At 38.6% G+C, this 19,701-nt stretch overlaps 1 protein-coding gene across 1 annotated transcript; it reads left to right on the top strand.

Annotated features, from left to right (window-relative positions):
• The first annotated feature begins 1,032 nt into the window (after positions 1-1,032).
• LOC147791230 (cucumber peeling cupredoxin-like) lies at positions 1,033-1,892 on the top strand. Its single transcript, XM_087126792.1, has 2 exons — positions 1,033-1,311; positions 1,476-1,892. Exons 1-2 carry the CDS (start codon positions 1,131-1,133, stop codon positions 1,856-1,858), a joined length of 564 nt encoding a protein of 187 aa, XP_086982918.1. The 5' UTR covers positions 1,033-1,130; the 3' UTR covers positions 1,859-1,892.
• Positions 1,893-19,701: the final 17,809 nt, after the last annotated feature.

Here is a 19,701-nt window from a genome sequence, read left to right as displayed (position 1 = left end):
TCGAATCACGAGTTTAGAAACGAGTTTTCTTTACTCTTGATCTTGATCATCAAGGTAATCCGTTCCATACTTTCCCTTGGGTTGATTTCCATATCAGTTAGCCTTGAGCCTCGGGATGAAGTAGATGTCGGTCAGCTTGTGGTGCTCGCCTCCCCTTGTCGACGAACAGATGGTGTCGCACCCTTCGATCTCAACGACGTAGACTTGGTCTCGGTCATATGGTTTGTCTCGGTCATATGGTTTGTCACCCCCGTGTCGGTCATATGGTTTGTCGCCCGAGTCAAGCTCGAAGAACGTAGACTTGGTCTCGGTCATATGGTTTGTCGCCCCCGTGTCGAGGACCCATTGCCGGTGCTCTTGCTGCTCGCCTCTTTCATCGATTTGAGGAGCGAATCTTCAATTGAATGGGCCACATGGACTTTTTCCTTGAACTTGCTCCATCAATTCTTGCTCCGATGGTGAGCCCCGTGATCTGCATTGAAAAAGTCATCGACAGATTTGCCAGTCGATCCTCTCTTGATTCGAGACCGTAATATGGCGGCAAACGCCAATTGATCCTTCCAGGTACTCGATCGTTTCTCCTTCCTCCGGCTCTACGGCATGCCACAACCCTAGCGCTTGTAGGTTGATGCGGATCAAACAAGGCCCACTGATCAGCATTGGGTACTGCAGCACAGAGGCGGTCGTCTCCCTATAGGTTCGCAAGTCAAATTTTGGGTTGGATCCAAACGCAGGTTGGGTGTTGGTCAAGTTGTTATGCGGTCCAAGTTTGAAACGCAGCCCAAACATCCCCATGATTTAAATGTAGTAGACCTGTATGATGTGATCCACCTCGAGAGTGCAGTTGGGCGAGTCGAGACCCGCGTGTTGACCCATACCCACACGTTATAACGAGCGTGTAAGTTCAAACAAGTGGTGGCCATAAGAATAAACAATAATAAAAATAAATAAATTTGTAGTAACTAAAAATAAACAATAATAATAAAATTTGAAAATAAAAACATAATAGTTTAGTTGGTTAATAGAGGGTTGAAAAAAAACTAAATCAAACCAAACCCTATCGCTTCTGTAAATTCATTCTCTTCTTTCCATTCATTTTATTTTAACTCACACCAGATCAACACAGCGCCATGCCCACTCCGACCAATAACCTGGCAGCGCTTTTGACGGCGGCGTTTATTGTGACCACCGCGGCGCCCTTTGCCGGAGCGGAGACGCACCATGTGGTCGGCGGCGACAGGGGATGGGACGTGGATTCGAACATTGCGTCTTGGTCGGCCGGTAGAATATTCAGAGTCGGAGATAAGATCTGTAAGATCCATTTGTTTTTCTATTTTTTTTTTTTTTTTTTTTTTTTGTTTTTGTTTTTTAATGCGTTTTTTGTGTGAGAAATTTTGTTTCCATCGGAACCGGGTTTATTAAGAGTAAAAATAAAAAAAATAAATAAAAAAATAAAAAAGTAATGTTGGGGGTAGGGTTCGCGTACTCTGTGGCACACGGTAACGTGGTGGAGCTGGCAAGGAAGGAGGAATACAAAGCGTGCGATGTAAGCAGGTTCATCAGGGAGTATAGGGACGGCATAGATATCGTCGCCTTAAACGGAGAGGGAATCCGCTACTTCGCGAGTAGCAGAGCAGAGAGGTGCAAGAAGGGCCTCAAACTGCAGGTGCATGTGGAGGCCCAACAACAGAAGGGGGAGACGACAGGAGTTGGATCCAGGAACGACATGTCGGAGGGGGATGGTGAGTCAGCAGCAGTTCCACCATCCCCTTCCACGTCTTCAACGCCCTTTGCCATTTCTTATGTCACTCTCTCCCTTTTGCTGGCTGGCCTTGCCTTTACTTATTGGATCAGCTAAGCCCTCCTTTTTTTTTTTTTTTTTTCTTTTTTTTTTTTTTTTTATTTAATTATGTAACCAATTTGATTTAGATTAAGATTATTAAAGCTTCAGACATATAATAATATTACATATAATAATTATACGCTCTAAGAAGAAGAAGAAGAGGTACAACTGCACTTGCAACTCCACATGCAACGCTTACAAGTGGACAGCCTCGCCCATGCACCTCCGCCGTCGCACTGCTTAACGCACCTCCACCTTGAACCGCCGCCCCACAGGCACTGCGCCATGCAGCGCAGAGGCGGTGCGCAGGCTGGGCAGTGCAGCGCCATCCTGTCCCTGATGCAGTCCCCGCACTGCTTGGCATCGGCCGGGCAAGGGGAAGTCAGGCAGATGGCGGTCATAAGAATCACCGCTGCGGTGATTGCTGAGTGAAAGCGTAATGATATCTCCATGTGTGAAACTGGTTTGGATGAGGAAGAATTGGGAGGAAATTAATAGAGATGGAAGGTAGTTCATAGTTGTGGTCTGTATTTATGAGTATTATTCAATGTGGTCAGCCATGCATTTCTTGGTTTCATCGATTCTTGCTAACACACTAACCCAAAATTTTGTATCAATTTATACTCCAAACGTTAAAATCAATTTAGATTTAATTTTATAAATAAAAATGTTAGTCTGCGCATTCATACCAATTAAAGTTATAAGTTTTAATAAATTAATTCATTATAATTTCTTAAACAATTTTTAAATGAAGAGATGGTTAAATTTTGACCTAACTAGGCCCAAACCAACCACTGATAATATTATTGTATTCTAAACTTGACTATAGAAATTAACATAAATTCTTCTAACTATCCATTTTAGAGATTTGACAACAAATCAGCAAAGTGAATACCACAAAATAATAAATTGACTGTTCTTTCGTATCTCTAATGAAGTGAAATCTTACTCTTATGTGTTTAGAACGTCCATGTAAAACTGAATTTTTAGATAGCTTAATAGTTAAAGTATTATCACACATTAGCTACGTTCCTTCTATTTAAGAGTGATCAATCTCTTTGAGTATCCTCCTCATCCAAACAGCTTGACATGCACCGACACTAGCAGCAACAAACTCAGCTTTTGTGGTTGAAAAGGTGACTATAGGCTGCTTACGAGAAAACCAAGCTATTGCTTCTCCACTCATCATAAACACATAGCTTGAAGTACTCTTGCTATCTTCCATGTCTCCGACATAGCCACTGTCAGTAAATCCAATTAAACCACTAACTCCTCCTTTTCTATAAAATACACCATAATCTACCGTACCTTTCAAATACCATAAAACCCTTTTAGCTGCTGCAAAATGTTGTTGTGTTGGACATGTCATAAAACGACTAATCAAACTTACAACAAACATGAGATCAAGACGAGTAGCTGTGAGATACATCAGACTTCCCACTATTTGTTTATACAAAGTTACATCTACTTTTGCACCATTTTCATCTTTGCCAAATTTTTTGTCTGGGAACAATGGGATTACAAATAAAAATGTAATTCTCTATGCCAAATCGATTTAAAACTTCAGCAGCATACTTTCTTTTACATATAAAATATCATCTAATCTTTGTATTACCTCTATTACAAGAAAAAATCTCATCTGACCTAGGTAAGTCATATCAAACTCTTTCTTCATGAAACGTTTAAACTCCTCCAATAATTCCTCATCGTAAATAAAAGATTCACTCTCACCCATGCAATGGGAGGCCTATTGAGTCGGCGAACTAGAGCCACTCTCACCCATGCAAATCTAAGGATAATTCCGAATAAACAGGAGTTCATGGTTAGCTCAGGATTAAAACTGAGTTACCTAGGTTATCGAATGAAAAGAAAATCAGTCTCAACAGTAAACGACATTATAAAGTGAGAGTGGTTTTCTTCATGGTCCGATCTTATGCAATATTCATTGCATAGGACGCCCCCACTCACATGTGTCCACATGTACAATTTAGTGATCACATTGTTTATATTATATACTAAAGTGGGCCGCATCCATAGTGTCCCCAGAATAAGATACTCAGCCTTATCCTTATACTATAGATCATTTTGACTATATACTTGAACTTGATCCACTCTTATGTCTCTACATATAGATCAAGTAATCATACTATAGCCAGAGTGTTCTTCGTTTATTGGATTTAGATTAATGATCATAAAGTTCACTTTATTCAATAACAATCTTTACTGAATAAACAACAATAATAACTTTATTGAAAATAGAATATGTTTTTGTTTACAAACTATGAGTTTTAGGACATAAAACCCAACAAACTCCCACTTGGACTAAAACTCTAGTGGGGTTTTATAACGTTGAGTAGAGAGAAATACAATAAACTAGGGCATCACATACTCATGCCTTTTCTCGCACTTGCCCTAGATTACATAACTCGAGTCCTAGACTCACTAGGTACCCTTCAAACACTTTAGCCGTGAGGGGCTTTGTAAATGGATCAGCAATGTTGTGCTCTAAAGCTATCTGTGTGACGATCACATCTCCTCGTTGCACAATCTCCTTTATGAGATGATATTTGCGCTCAATATGTTTTCCTCGCTTATGGCTTCTTGGTTCTTTTGAATTTGCAACTGCTCCACTGTTGTCACAATAAAGAGTGACGGGAAGATGCATATTTGGAACGACTTCCAAATCAGTTAAGAACTTCCTAAGCCATACAGATTCTTTCGCTGCTTCACAAGCAGCAACATACTCAGCCTCCATGGTGGAATCCGCAATGCAACCTTGCTTTATGCTTCTCCATATTATTGCTCCTCCGTTCAGAGTGAAGACAGATCCTGATGTCGATTTCCTATAATCTACATCAGTCTGAAAATCTAAGTCAGTGTACCCTGTAAGGATCAGATCCTTAGCACAGTACATTAGCATATAGTCCCTCGTTCTCCTAAGATACTTGAGGATATTCTTAATGGCAATCCAATGAGCACGTCCCGGATTGGACTGATATCTGCTGACAATTCCCACAGCATAGCATATGTCGGTCGGGTACATAGCATGGCATACATCAGACTACCGACCGCTGATGCATAGGGAATGTGTCTCATATCCTCAACTTCTTGAGGTGTCTTAGGACTTTGTTCCTTCGACAAATGAACTCCATGCCTGAAAGGTAATAATCCTTTCTTGGAATCCTGCATCTTATATCGAATCAACATTTTGTCGATGTACGATGACTGAGACAATGCTAGTGTTTTCTTCTTGCGATTCCGAACAATTTGGATTCTAAGAACAAACTGAGCCTCTCCCAAATCTTTCATTTGGAATTGTGTCGCTAGCCAATGCTTAATGTCAGTCATAAATCCCACATCATTTCCCATGAGTAGGATATCGTCAACGTAAAACACCAGAAAAGCTACTGTAGAGTTGACTATCCTTTTATAAACACAAGGTTCGTCAATAGTCTGTTTAAAGCCATAAGATTTGTTCGCAGTATCAAACTTTATATTCCAGGATCGAGATGCTTGCTTCAACCCATAAATGGATCTTTTAAGCTTGCAAACCCTTTGCTCGTGATCCTGTTCAATGAACCCCTCTGGTTGAGCCATATAGATACTCTCTTCAAGATTGCCATTTAGAAAGGCTATCTTAACATCCATTTGCCAAATTTCATAATCATAAAATGTGGCAATAGACAAGAGTATTCTAATCGATTTAAGCATAGCAACAGGAGAGAAGGTTTCTTCATAGTCCACCCCCTCTCTTTGGGTATCACCCTTTGCTACTAATTGAGCTTTAAAGGTCTGTACCTTACCGGTTTGGTCTCGTTTTCTCTTATAGATTCATTTGCAACCAATAGGTTTTACCCCATCTGGTTGATCTACAAGTTCCCAGACTGAATTGAAGTACATTGACTCCATTTCAAGATTCATGGCTTTAATCCACTTATCTCTATCTTCATTATTCATTGCCTGTTTATAGGTCAATGGATCCTCAACGCCATCATCAGGTACGATGACTTGAGTTTCTGCCAAACCCAAGTAACGATCGGGTTGAGTTATAACCCTCCCACTACGTCGAGGCATTCTCAACTCTTGAGAAGGATGTGATTGACCAGAAGTGTCAGCTCCATCAACAACTCTGGTTGAAGAACCAGCTTGATCAACAACTCTTGTTGTTTTATCAGTAGCTTCTTTAGAAATCTCACTTAATACTAGTTTGCTACGAGGTTGATGATTTCTTACGTGGTCTTCCTCTAAGAATGTAGCGTTTGTTGATACAAACACTCTGTTTTCTTGAGGGTCATAAAACAAACCACCTTTCGTCTCTTTAAGGTATCCTACGAATAGACATAATTTTGAACGACGTTCTAATTTCTTAGGGTTTTGCAACAACACATGTGTTGGACATCCCCAAATTCTGAAGTGACGTAAACTACCTTTACGCCCTTTCCATAACTCATAAGGTGTTTCTGAAACACTCTTAGTAGGAACCATGTTTAAAATGTATGTAGCAGTCTCCACTGCATATCCCCAAAACGGATCGGGTAATTGAGCGAAACTCATCATAGACCGAACCATGTCTAATAGAGTTCTATTTCTCCTTTCTGATACACCATTTTGTTGAGGCATACCAGGGGCTGAGAGTTGAGTCCTTATTCCATGTTCTATCATATAGTCCTGAAATCTTAAGTCCATGTACTCTCCTTTTCGATCTAATCGAAGTGTTTTAATAGTTTTACCTAATAGATTCTCAACCTCAGTCTTATACTCTTTGAATTTTTAAAGAGCTTTGAACTTGTGATGCATTAGGTAAAGATAGCCATACCTTGAATAATCATCAATAAAACTGATGAAATATTCATACCCTTCTCATGCTTTGACATTCATTGGACCACAGAGATCTGTATGCACGAGTTCTAAGGTTTCTTTGGCTCTATAACCTTCTTTGGCTCTCAATCCTATTGAAATTAATGTGGCCTAGTCTTAAGTGCCAAAGATAGGTATTAGGAGAAATCTTTTGTCGTTTATTTTGAGTTTCAGCTGTTTTAAACATCTCGGTATTTAAAATAGCTTTTGTTTCTCCAAGAGCTAGTTTTCTGGTAAAAAGAACAAATATGATTAGTCGCCCCTTAATCTAGTATCCAAGTTGAGTTGTCATACTCTACTAAACATATTTCTACATCGAGTAAATCATATTTACCTTGTTGTGTCTTTTCGGCTTTCTTCTCTGCAAGGTATTTTGGGCAGTTTCTCTTCCAGTGCCCATTTTCGTTGCAATGGAAACATTTTCCTTTATCTGCTTTTTGAACCTTGTGTTTGCGGTTAGTAGGAATCTTATTTTTCCCTTTACCCTTCTTCTTCATCAAAACACTTTTAGAAGTTGAAGGTCCAGACTTATTTTTGGAGGACGATCCTCGTAGTAATTTCTTGGAGATAGCAACATTTGCTTCCCTTGTTTGTCCCTTGTTCATTAAGAGGGACTGATAAGTCTGTAGCTCATTGAGAAGAGAAGTCAAGTTATATTCTATTTTGTTCATTACCACATTGGTGCGGAACTGGAAGAAGCTCTTCGGAAGAGACATCATGATAAAACTGACTTGACTCTTCTCATCAATAACAACTTCATTTTCTTCTGCCACATTGAAATGGACCATCATGTCCAGGACATGTTCTCTAACTGAGGTCCCTTCTTTCATACGACAGTTGTAAATGTATTTTATGGCTTCATGTCTAAGGGAGAAGGACGGTTGTCCAAACATCCCTTTTAGAGATTCCATAATCTCTTTAGCAGTACCCATAACATCGTGTTTCTTAGCCAAAACATCAGATATGCTGGCTAGAATGTACACTTTGACTTTGTCATTTGCCTTTATCCATCTGTCATACGCATCCCGAACTGTTCGGTTTGCATTTGAGTTGGGGTTTGAAGGACACTCCTCAGTTAAAACAAACTTTAAATCATCAATGACTAGTATTGTGTTTAGGTTTGATTTCCAAGTTGTGTAATTGTCACCGTTTAATTTTTCAGAAGCGAGTAATTGTACTATTGAGTTTTGTCATGCTGTGATATAAAGAAAATTCTATTAGTGATTTGACTTAATCCTGTTTAATCCAATCAGTTTTAGAAAATGTAATAATGTACCCAAATCATTATTAATTTGCAACGATACTTTAGTGAGTTAGAGCAACTGCTACCGATGGGCAGTCAATCACTCATTCACTAAACTAAGACATTCTTGACTTAAACACTAATCCCAGAATAACTCTTGTTCCTATAGTGTTCTTAGTTATCACTGTTTTCGTTAAGAATATACCAACTCTTAGTATTTCTTCGTAAGTGTGACCTGCCATTTTCAGACCTCATAGATCGGTCCCAACAATGCTATAGAATGAAAAAGCCAAAGTTGGGAACGGACCTAAGAAATCCTATCCATTTCTGGAGTTTGCGTTGTTACGACCCTCCGAATGGGTAGTTGCTCTAGGGCACATGCAGGTGGAACATGGGAATCTCACGGTGCAACCTAGTGGTGGAGACCATAGAACGTATTTGATATACTTCCTTCTCCCACTTACTATAAATACTTTCTCTATTCACCTTGTTATTGACTCATGCAAATACCTTTCGAATGGAGGACGCTCCCAGGGCGACACGAGGCTGAGCATGAATCTCACTGTGTGAATTTTACAGAGAGCGTGAAAAGAAAACGATGTATCTTATACACCTTTTTCCTCCCACTAAGTATTTTAGATGGTTGGGTATACTCATTACTTAAGTATATTCCGGCTAATTAAATATAACTTAAGTCTAGGTGATTTTTCTAAATCTTACATCACTTAAGCATGCTCATAAAACTGGGCTAACTAAGCTTAAGTACTGGTTCGATCTCCAGGTAGTAAGTGTTCCGTAAACCGTCAACTTAAGTACCTCCAACCTTAGACAAGATCGTGCCAGGTGAGCTTTCTCGTAACCGCAATTTTGTAAGACATCGACCTATTTTAACTATTAAAATTGAACGAGCTCGGTTCTTAACCCTAAGTGAGCATGCACTTATCTTTATTATAGATTTTAACGTCTATCTCGTTTTTTGACGTTGAAAATAACCTATAACATGCATCTAACATGCTTTATATAACAATTATATAATCATCCATTCCATGCAATAACATAACAATTTATATCTATCACTCATGGAACCCTAAACATGCATACTATACTTGGAATGCATGAAACATGCTTAGCCTATGGTGGGATTTTAAATCTATATTACATACTTTATGCATATACATTTTCTATTTAATTAAAACATACATTAATAATGCATAATTAACTAAACACACTAAAGTGGGTTGGTTTTGGCATTTTAAAGCAAGCAATTAACTAAATTATTACATTAATAATTAAAAATAACTTGAGCCGCTCCCAAGGATCACGAACTGGGCGAACAAACCCTTAAAAACGTTGAATCGGACCCCAACAGCAGAAAAACACCCGAACCGCCTCTTCCATCTTCTTCGGTTCAACTTGCTATCTCTTCCATTTTCGATCAATTACAACCTAAAATGGGCTCGACTCCATAAAAATTCCAGACCTTTCTTCATTCATTAAAGCCCATACACATTAGGCTTATTACAATAATTGTATCAAATGGAAGCACAAAAAAAATGCCAAAACCAAAAACCATGAACTTTAGCAACCACAAATTTCATTCATGAAATGGTACCCACCATGATCAAATTAATGTAAATAAAGTGCTTAAAACATGCTCTGATACCAATTGATGGTGTTAATATAACACATGCGGAAGCAATTTGGATCTTAGGCACTTTTAGAACATCAATTATAGTAAATAACTAGCATGTTCATAAGTATTAAAACTTAATGAGTTTAGATACTAACCTTTTTTAGTTCAAACTCCTTTTTCCTCACGAACCGGTTTCGAACCACCACTAGTGTCTTCTCCACTATCCTTCGGCCTTAGAACGAGATTGTGGAATCCAGTGAGTGACTAAACTTGGGAGGGATTTTGTATATGTGAAGAGAGTGTTTGTGAGAGGTTTTTCTCAAGGTTTTTCACCAAGAAAAAGAAGACCTTCCATGTACCATGATCACTCTATTTAAAGAGTCATGTTTGCATTTTCATGCAAATTTGAGATCACCAAATTTTGACACTTCAAATTCCACTCAAATGTTTGGGATTATGTGGCAAGCATGCATGTTTGAGTTAACCAAATTTTGACACTCAAAATTCCACTAAAACTTGTGGGGTTTATTTGGCAAGCATGCAAGTTTGGTTAAACCAGATTTTGACACCTCAAAATTCCACTAACATGGATTTTTCCATTAAAATGAAAGTCAACATTTTGACTTTCTTCATTTTAATTCAACAATTAATTTGAATAATGAATTTCAAATTAAAGTAACATTAAATGATTAATTAAACTATTTAATTAATATTTAATATTAATTCAAATGCCAATCTCAATCAATTCCGACACATAATTGATTAAGATATTTAAATCTTATTTAAATATCTCAGATTCTCTCTTTTTGTTTAATTCGTAAATAAAACAAAAATGCGGTTAAATATATCATATATATGTAGCGCATATTCTCTAATTTGAATTCGAACACTTCGAACTCACTCGTCACACTGTTCTATGGTTTAGTCCGATATGAGCTAGCAGAGGGACCTTATGGACCTATAGATCATGGGCTCCAACGATCAAGATTAACCGGTTAAACTCATTAACCTTGTTAACCAACATTCGTTAACTACTAGAACACAACACTATAGCCTAGTAGTTGCACTCCCCTCACTATAGATATATTTCTGTCCATTTGATATAACCATGATTAGTAAGTCGATCCTTCACAGGTTGTTCGTAACTAGAGCTGGGTCAATTTACCGTTTTACCCCTGAAGTTACTTCTTGTTCCTTATGTCTCACTGATCCTCTAATGAACAATTGGTTTGTGGTCAAACCAGTAAACCGAATCCCTCTCAGGCCAATGAGAGGGTGGGGCCCCTTATTCAAGACCTAGATTCAGTGCTTAAGGGAACTACCTGTCTTCTATCCCTAAAAGTGAGTAGGTGTGAATTCCATCTTGCACCCCATGTCCCCAGCCATTCACCCAGTCTTACCCTTGAAATGGGAGGCCTATTGAGTCGACGAACTAGAGCCACTCTCACCCATGCAAATCTAAGGATAATTCTGAATAAACAGAAGTAAAGGTAAGACACTCATATACAGATGATGGCATCACGATGAAATGCATAGAAGCAATGCTACAATAGTTGCATTTTTGTGTATTTTGTAGCCATTAGTATAGATCAGGACATTGTTTTATTTTTCTTATCTGTTTCAAATGTCTTATTATTTATTTTTTTCTTTATTGTTTTCTTCGTCGTTTTAAAGATTTTACTACGAATATTTAAGTTCATGACATCATTCTTGAATGATTTTAAATGAATGTTTCTGAATTTAATAATCATATCATGCATTTAGTAACGACTTTATTGTAGTAGAAAAATAGAGTTATTACAGTTGGAATGAGAGCTCGAAGGCTATAGATTCTATAGACTAGCCTATAAGGTAGGCTAAACATGTTCCATGACCTTACCAATGATGCTCCATCGCCATCAGGTATGTCATACGAAAGATAATAAATGATTATGTCAAATGTTATTAATAATTAAGTTATATGTGTGATATAATGTTATGTATAGTATGTTCATGAGGGTTATAGACTTGGAGTATTGTGTGTTTTTCCTAGATCATGTCACCTATAGGATGTTGAAGAGGAAGTAGAGGAGAACAACACCATGCAAGAGGACGAGGCAGGTAGAAGAAGTCCAGCTCGCGAGGGATTTATGACTCAAACAGAAGCAGTAGTGGCACCTCCTATGGTGCCTATGAATGGAGTGGACCCCACAGTAACTTTGATGTGAGAGTCACTCTAAGTCATGATGCAAACAATGGTGACCATTCAACAGGCCAACAATGCAATGTCAACAAGAGAGGCGAGGTACCTGCAGGATATCAGAAGGTACAACCTTCGTACTTTTAATTGGACCTCAGAGGATTCGATGGTGGCACAACTATGGTTGTCATTGATGGAGACAATATTTTGGTTAATGAACTGCCTGAATGTCATGTGCATCATTTGTGCATCAGAACGATGCAGAGATATGGTGGGAGGACACTTGGGAGATCCTTATCCCTGACAAGTTGTAGCACCATGGACCCAATTCAAGGAGGTTTTTTGGGGGAATATTATTCGAATGTAGCCCAACTTTGAATACAACAAGAAATCACTTAGCTAACACAAAATAGACCTCTTTTGTTGGCTATCGGAGAGAGTTCATGAGATTGAAGTAGTTTGCCCTTGATTTGGTTGACTAGAGTTGAAGATGACTTAGAGGGTTTGTCTAAGCCTGGTCATCATAGCTCCTACCACCTAGTCTACTATCATGAGAGCAGTTAAGGCTATGGAGAGAGTAGTGAAAAAACACCAAGGGCTAACAACACCGTCAATCACCATAGGACAAAAGTCAAGGTATAATCAGATAGAATTGCATCGTCAACCACTTGTGTGCCAACTGTAAAAGGTAGACAGTAATCATAGTGACTGGGGCACGGTGAGCATTCGGATCAATAGGGAGTCAGAGGAGACAAGAGACCTCGATCCAGCGAGTGTGGAAGGAAACATTGGAGATGGTGCCTAGTCCAGGCTAAAGCATGCTTCAGGTATGGCCAAGAGGGTCACATGGCTATAAACTTTCTAGAAAAGAACACTGAAAACTCGGTTAACTCGACATGAGGCCTAAGTAGTATAGGAAGGCCTATACAGACTCATTCCCAAGCAACACTTTCACCAATAGAGACTCTGGAAACTCTGACACAATGGTGACAAGTACATTATTTGTCTTGGGGCATTTTACTCTAACTTTATTTGATTAAGGGTCTACAGATTCATTATATCTATATTGTTTGTTAGTCAGGCAAGGTTTAAGGTAGAACTCTTATTGTATGTGTTATTTGTTAGTGTACCCATATAGGTGTAAACTTAGTTGCTACGAATAGAGTGAAAGCTGGACAAGTAGTAATCCCTTAGATAGTTTGGATGATGAAAGCAAAGAGATTAATCCAGCAACGAGTCTAGATAATATTGGTTAGTATGTAGATACAAAAAAAAAAAAAAAAAAGGAAGTGAAGTTCTTGTCTGCAGTACCGATGGTGAATAATTTTCTGATGTTTTGTCAAAGGATATACTAGAAGCACCCCCTTCCCGAGTTGTAAATTTCTACATAGAGCTCCAACTGGGTACCAGACCTGTTTTCAAATCCCCGCTTGGTGTCACGATTGTACTTTTTCAACCATGTGACATTGTAATCTTGACACGCTCATGACTAGTTTTAAGGGGATCCTAAGCCCCATATTCGTTTTTCATCCACTTTATGGCTTCATCGGATCTTAGGTGAAGTTTATCTTCACTCACCATTCATCACTTGTGCAAAATTTAAGTTTGTACGGCCACACATGATGCATGCACGTGCATATTCAATCTTCTATGACATAACTACCTTACCTCTACACTAGGCCAAATTCCCTTCGGAATTTGACTTTAAAAGTTAAGGCTCGATTCCTTACCCAACCCTTCAATGAGCCTATTTGTAACGCTCATATCTACTCGTTGTTCATATCTTACTTATGACTCGTCTCCTCTTCAATTCACACGTTATATGGTGTGTTGGATGATACACCATCCTCCTCAATTGCATCATGCAATTCTTCTATATTGGGCCTCTTGTGACAGATGGCGCCACTTGAGGGTCGTTGTTTTGCTTGTCTCGACGTAAGGGTCAAACCTACTCTCTTCATAGTAAGGTTTTGAAGGAGCAATTGCAATTCTTGTTGGACAAGGGTTTCATCTATCCTGAGGTATCCTCTTTGAGTGCTCCAGTGTTGTTTGTCAATGTGAGATCCCACAACAGTTGGAGAGAGAAACAAAAAATTCTTTGTAAGGGTGTGGAAACGTTCCCCCTAACTGACATGTTTTAAAACCGTAAGATTGAGGATGATACGTAACAGGTTAAAGTAGACAATATCTACTAGCTGTAGGTTTAGGATGTTATAGTCAAGGAGAACGATGGATCAATGTGTTTGTGCATCGACTTCATGGAATTAAACAAGAGATCGGTGAAGAATAAGTACCCTCTTCCCCGTAGAAGATATGTTTGACCAACAAAAGGAGGTGACAATGTTTTCCAAAATAGATCTCTGATCAGGCTACCACCAGATTAAGATAGAGAAAGAAGATATGTCCAAGACAACATTTAGAATGAGGTATGACCACTATGAGTTTTTGGTTATGTCGTTTGGACTCACTAATGCCTCAGCGTATACATGGAGTCAATGAATCTAATATTCAACGAGTGATTCAACACATTTGTCACCATGTTCGTAGACAACATCCTAGTGTATTTGAAAATGGATTAAGAACACAAGTTACATTTCTGGAAAGTCGTGGTGATCTTGTGGGAAAATAAGTTGTATACCAAGTTCTCCAAGTGATAATTTTGACTATGGTACCCTCATTCTTCAGGCACATGGTGTCGAAGGATGCGGTTTCAATGGACCCAACAAAGGTGGAAGTTTGTCACCAAGTGGGTTCGCCGGACTGCAATTACTAAGGTACACAATTTCTTGGGACTGGCAGGGTACAATAGAGAATCGTATGAGATTTTGCCAAGATAGCCTCATCGCTCACGCACTTGACTAGGAAGGGTGTTTCGTTTATATGAAATGAAGCATGTAAGGCTAGCTTCCAAGATCTGAAATAGAGGTCAGTGTCGGCCCTAGAGCTCACAGTTCCAGAGAGCTCAGGAGGTTATGTGATTTATAGTGACACCACTAAGAAAGGACTAGGATGTGTAGTGATGCAAACAAGAAGGTGATCGCTTGTGCTTCCCTTCAGTTGAAGGACTACGAGCACAAGAACCTAAGTGCGTTGAGACGAGGTAGGTGAATGGGAGTTGTCAGGACAAGAGATAGTTCAAGCTACCAATGAGGCCATGAAAAAGATTAGAACAATAATATGCATGGCTCAGAATAGATAAAAGAGTTACACTGACATGAGACATTTGAGTTTAGGGGACATGGTATTCTTGAAGGTGACTCCTGTGAAGGCGTCCTAAGTTTCGGATGTAAAGGAAAGCTGAGCCCATGCTTTATCGAACCATTCAAAATCTTAGATCAAATCTGTCACGACCCAATTTTTGAGGCTTTGAAAACTCGTACCGTGACCTAAAAGGCAAAAGCGAAAACAGACAAAAATAAAATAAAAGAAAAGAAAAGTACAAGTTAATAATATTATTTAAATAAAACATAATAAAGAGATTTTTTTTCAAAATATTAAAAAGGGGATACAAATTAAACAAGAAAATACAAAAGCCTCCAAAATGATTGAAAAGGAACTAACGCTCCTTAAAGATCCACTTTGTGACCGCACAGCTCTCAAACACTTCTCAACCTTGACTGACAGCCTGCGAACACTTGAAAAAAATAGGAAAACTAGGATGAGTATAAAAATTATACTCAGTAAGCCACCTACTTGTAGGCTCTCAACGCATCCTAAGCTTAACAGATTCCCACGGACTTCTCTTTGGCTATAGGACGTCTGGTTCTGGTATTAGGCTTTTGGGGCTTCTTTGGTTCTCCATCCTTTCATTTAAACCCTAAAAGTTCCTTATGCCGAGCTTTAATGACTAGTGTCTTTCTATGAGGCGCTACATTTGCATGGCATTCTGAGACTATATGGTATCTTACCAGGGGGTGTGCTGAGTACCTCCTAGGCCCATGATAGACCACCTTATTGAGGGGCGTGACCCCTCTTTTCTGAGCTAGTGGTCTGTAAGACATGGGGACACATTTTCCCTGCGAAACAGCTAGGAACAGTGAGAACTAATCAGGAACCCTTGGTTCTCTTACAAAGCTATAGATACCGTTCACACAAATTGTAGCCTAAGAACACTCTTAAGGTACTTTGTTTGTCGTGGTGATCTGATAGGCTCCTAGGGAAAGGTTAGGTCTAGACTCGGTGACTTGTCACTTCTAACCATAAATCCCTAGGTTATCATATTATTGGGTCATGGAAACTAATTGAGTGTGTATACAACCATCATCAAGCATTATCATACATAATTCAGACAAAGTAAACATACATGCTCAATGTGGCGATAACATCCATCAAGCTCCTAGAGCGCAGAGTTCTCAAATTCTCATCCTCTTTCAGCATGAATTAAACATATACATAAATAGCAGAGGCTTAAAGCATACTTGCAACACTCAAGTAACACTCATAATACTTCACATAGTATATTCATACACATAACAATCAAATTAACTACATTCAATCATGGAAAGCAACCACCTAAGGTAAATGCATTAGCATGCATGCATTTTAAGTGATCCCTACAAGTATTGCTTCCTAAATACCGTGTGGTGACTAACATGATTGATGTGTGACTTTTGTTTAGTGTTTCTACATAAATAACGTATCCAAATATACTCATTTTGCCCAATTAGGTCCTAATTCACATAAAAATATGATTAGGATTAGAATCTGGATAAAATTCGAGCAAACAGAAGTCGAACAGGAAGGAAACTAACCTTCATGCATGCAGCACACCTTCCACTCGCAGGAAAGATGCTCCACGCGCGATGCCACGCGCCCATACGGACGCACGTCCTGGTGCTGCCACATGGCGTGCTCAAGTTGGTCAGCCGCTGATGAGTCATGGGTTCAAATCCGGAGGCGCACGCTGGGAAGTGAAATTCGTTATGTTGACATGTGGCATCATGCGGATCTGATCAAACATCCTTTGAGTCAAACTGGGTTAGATGTGGGTCTAACAAACTTAAAACTTTAAGTCATTATCTTTTAAAGTTTGTAGTTCTTTAACCCCATATCTTTAAAGATATCATTGAGAATTAATGAAATTGACCAATGCAGGTGTGGAACCTTCGACTGTCACATTATCAACACGATGCTCTAACCTGAGAATATTTGCTAAAACCACCGAACATAAATGGTGGTGAATGTTCTCTATTTATAATGATTTAGAGAATAAAGAATTATGGTAAATTACAAATAATATGTTAATAACAATAAAAGGAAAGAATAATAAATAAATAGAATATATTTGCTTTTAATAAAAAGGCAAATATGGTAAGCCGGTAAGGCAAATATCTTAATAAACGGTCAAATATCCTTAACACCCCTCGCTAGCCGAGCGTCGGATTTGAATGAATGTGAAGCTTGGATCTTAAAAATTAAAAGAGAGGTCGAGAAACACTTTTTGTGAAGTGTACTACGGATGGTAAACACCTACATGCTCGATTTTGCAAATGCAAAATAGCGGGTGTTATTTCCAAGTTAGCATGTAGGCTGATGGTAGTCGATGTAGTGTCTGCAAAGCTTCCACTTTCCTTTCAACCCCTGTATGAAACCATTGAGTTAGGCATGAGGTGGGTTAGGGATGTGTCACTTGATAGTTTGTTTGATTGCCCTGCCCAATGGCTCTGTCCGGTAGGAGGGCATTGATCATACAGGTTATCATTGATTTCCATGGTAGCATGTAAAAGGTCGTGGGTTTTAGACCTTCATTTGAAGAACACATATCCTCGCTAAAGTCTCTTTATGCATTCATAAAAATGTAAATATTATCTAATTAATTCTATATCAAAACTTGTAAATCATATGGTATCGTGATGTAGTTGGTTATCAGGTTAGTTTAACGCATTATAGGTGTTTACCATCCGTAGTACCACGTGGGAGGTGAAGAGGAGTGCTCCATAAGGAAGAACCGAAGGAAAAACGACAAAACCTTGCCCAAACACGAAAACAAACTTGGCCCAATCTGTGGGTGCTCCCACCTACAACCCATGACCCAAAAAGACCCTTAGCCTAAGTTAGTAGATTTTCACCGTTTCGACCATTCCAAAGCTGACTTTGACCATGTTTGAGGTGAAAAGTTAGTATAAGGGTAAATTTTTCAATACGACGGCTAAGGCCAACCAAGTAAATGGCCCTACCGTCATTCGTTTATGATACGAGATGATTATTCTAATAGAAAAGAACAACCAACAATAATTGGAGAAGTTTAGAGGAACGGGAGCGAACATACTCAAGTTAGGAAAAATGTCGGCTAGGACTAACCAAGTAAGTGGCCCTGCCGTCATTTGGTTATAATTGTGTGCTGTATCATGACACGTGCTCGTGGTGCTATATGCAAACTGATATGAGATGATATGTAATTGTTATGTTGTGATGAGTGAATTGATATGTTTGTGATATGATATATTGAAGGCATGATTCGTGATATGTTATGTGATTGTTATGATATATGATATGCCTGCGACCTGCGTACGACCTGCGCCCACTCTACAACCCGAAACAAACCTATAAACCCAAGGCCCAATCCCAGCTCGACCCAAAACCCAATAATCAACCTAGTAGCCCAAACTCATTTGTGGCCCAGCCCGCGACCGAAGCCCAACGGCGCACCTATATTATTAAATTTTTTTTAATTTAATTGTGAAATACTAATAGAAAGTGACGAACATTGTGATAGGAAACAAACCTTGGCGACCTTTGGAGCAGCGAGGAACGGGAGCTTACGTTTAGCATAATTAGGAAGAACTCCAACTAAGACTAATTAAGTAAGTGGTCTTACTATAAGATAAGCTTGAAATTGTATGTGTTACAATTTATGATGTATGAGTTATGATAATGTATGAGTTGTATCGTAGGATGCCATATACTAGTATATGATAATGTATGAGTATATGGTGATGTATGAGTTATGATGATTGATGATGTGCGTAGTATATATATTTCGATGAATGACGTACTTGATATGCTTGATGCAGTTTATAGCAATATTATTAATATGATGATTGCATGACTTTTGTCTTAATATGTTGATATTTTTCATATTAAGCATGATATATGATGATCATATTGCATCATGTCGATAGATCGACATAGGACACAACCTAAAGAGCATGAAAATGATATTAATATAAATATCCAATGAGCAGGTGTTACTTAATGCAACAAAGAGGTGAGACTAGAGGGTTGTGCCATTAGAGATTATAAGATGGAAACTAGAGGCCTCATGCATGTTGTTTGTTGATAAGCATAGGAATACTTCCCCAAAGACTATGAGTGCAGACGTGCACAGTATGATAATAAGGGTATTCATGGAGAGCATGACACTAAGGGGTTCCGCTGACCTCCGAACGTCACTATAGAGTAGCTTAATCAGAGAGGGTCCAGTTGTGTGCGAGCCCCCTGAGAATTCACACTTGCACGTGTGGGTCGTGTGTAGGGAAGTACTATACATCCATATTAGTTCGAGACTAGAGGCCACCCGTAGAGAACAGAGATAAGTCCAAAGAGCATGATTGCATGTGTTTGTTAGGTTTTGACCGAAGAATAACTAAGCAAGAAACACAAACAATTGGTGTTTAAGTGATAGATATTATTGAATACTGAAATTGGCCTTTTATATCTCTACAAAATAAAGAGAAATAGAAATTAATTACAAATCTTACAAAATTTTAATTTAAATACCTACAAATACTCTAATATAAAAAAGAAACCATCTTTATTAACTATTTTTGACAAAATAAAATTCTTCTAAGAATCCCTCCCTTCAACTTATTCTTCTTTGTCGAGAATTAGTTCAAGTTAGAAAAATTCTACACACTGAGTTCTTCCAACAACTTTTGAAATGCTTATAATTTTAGAGCTTTGTCAACAAATCAGGAAGTTGATTTTATGTAGCACAAAATAATAAA

The sequence above is a fragment of the Cucurbita pepo genome, chromosome 9 (assembly GCF_057944985.1).
Source record: "Cucurbita pepo subsp. pepo isolate OVF chromosome 9, ASM5794498v1, whole genome shotgun sequence".
NCBI lineage: Eukaryota > Viridiplantae > Streptophyta > Magnoliopsida > Cucurbitales > Cucurbitaceae > Cucurbita > Cucurbita pepo.
This window is presented reverse-complemented; position numbering and strand designations above follow the sequence as displayed.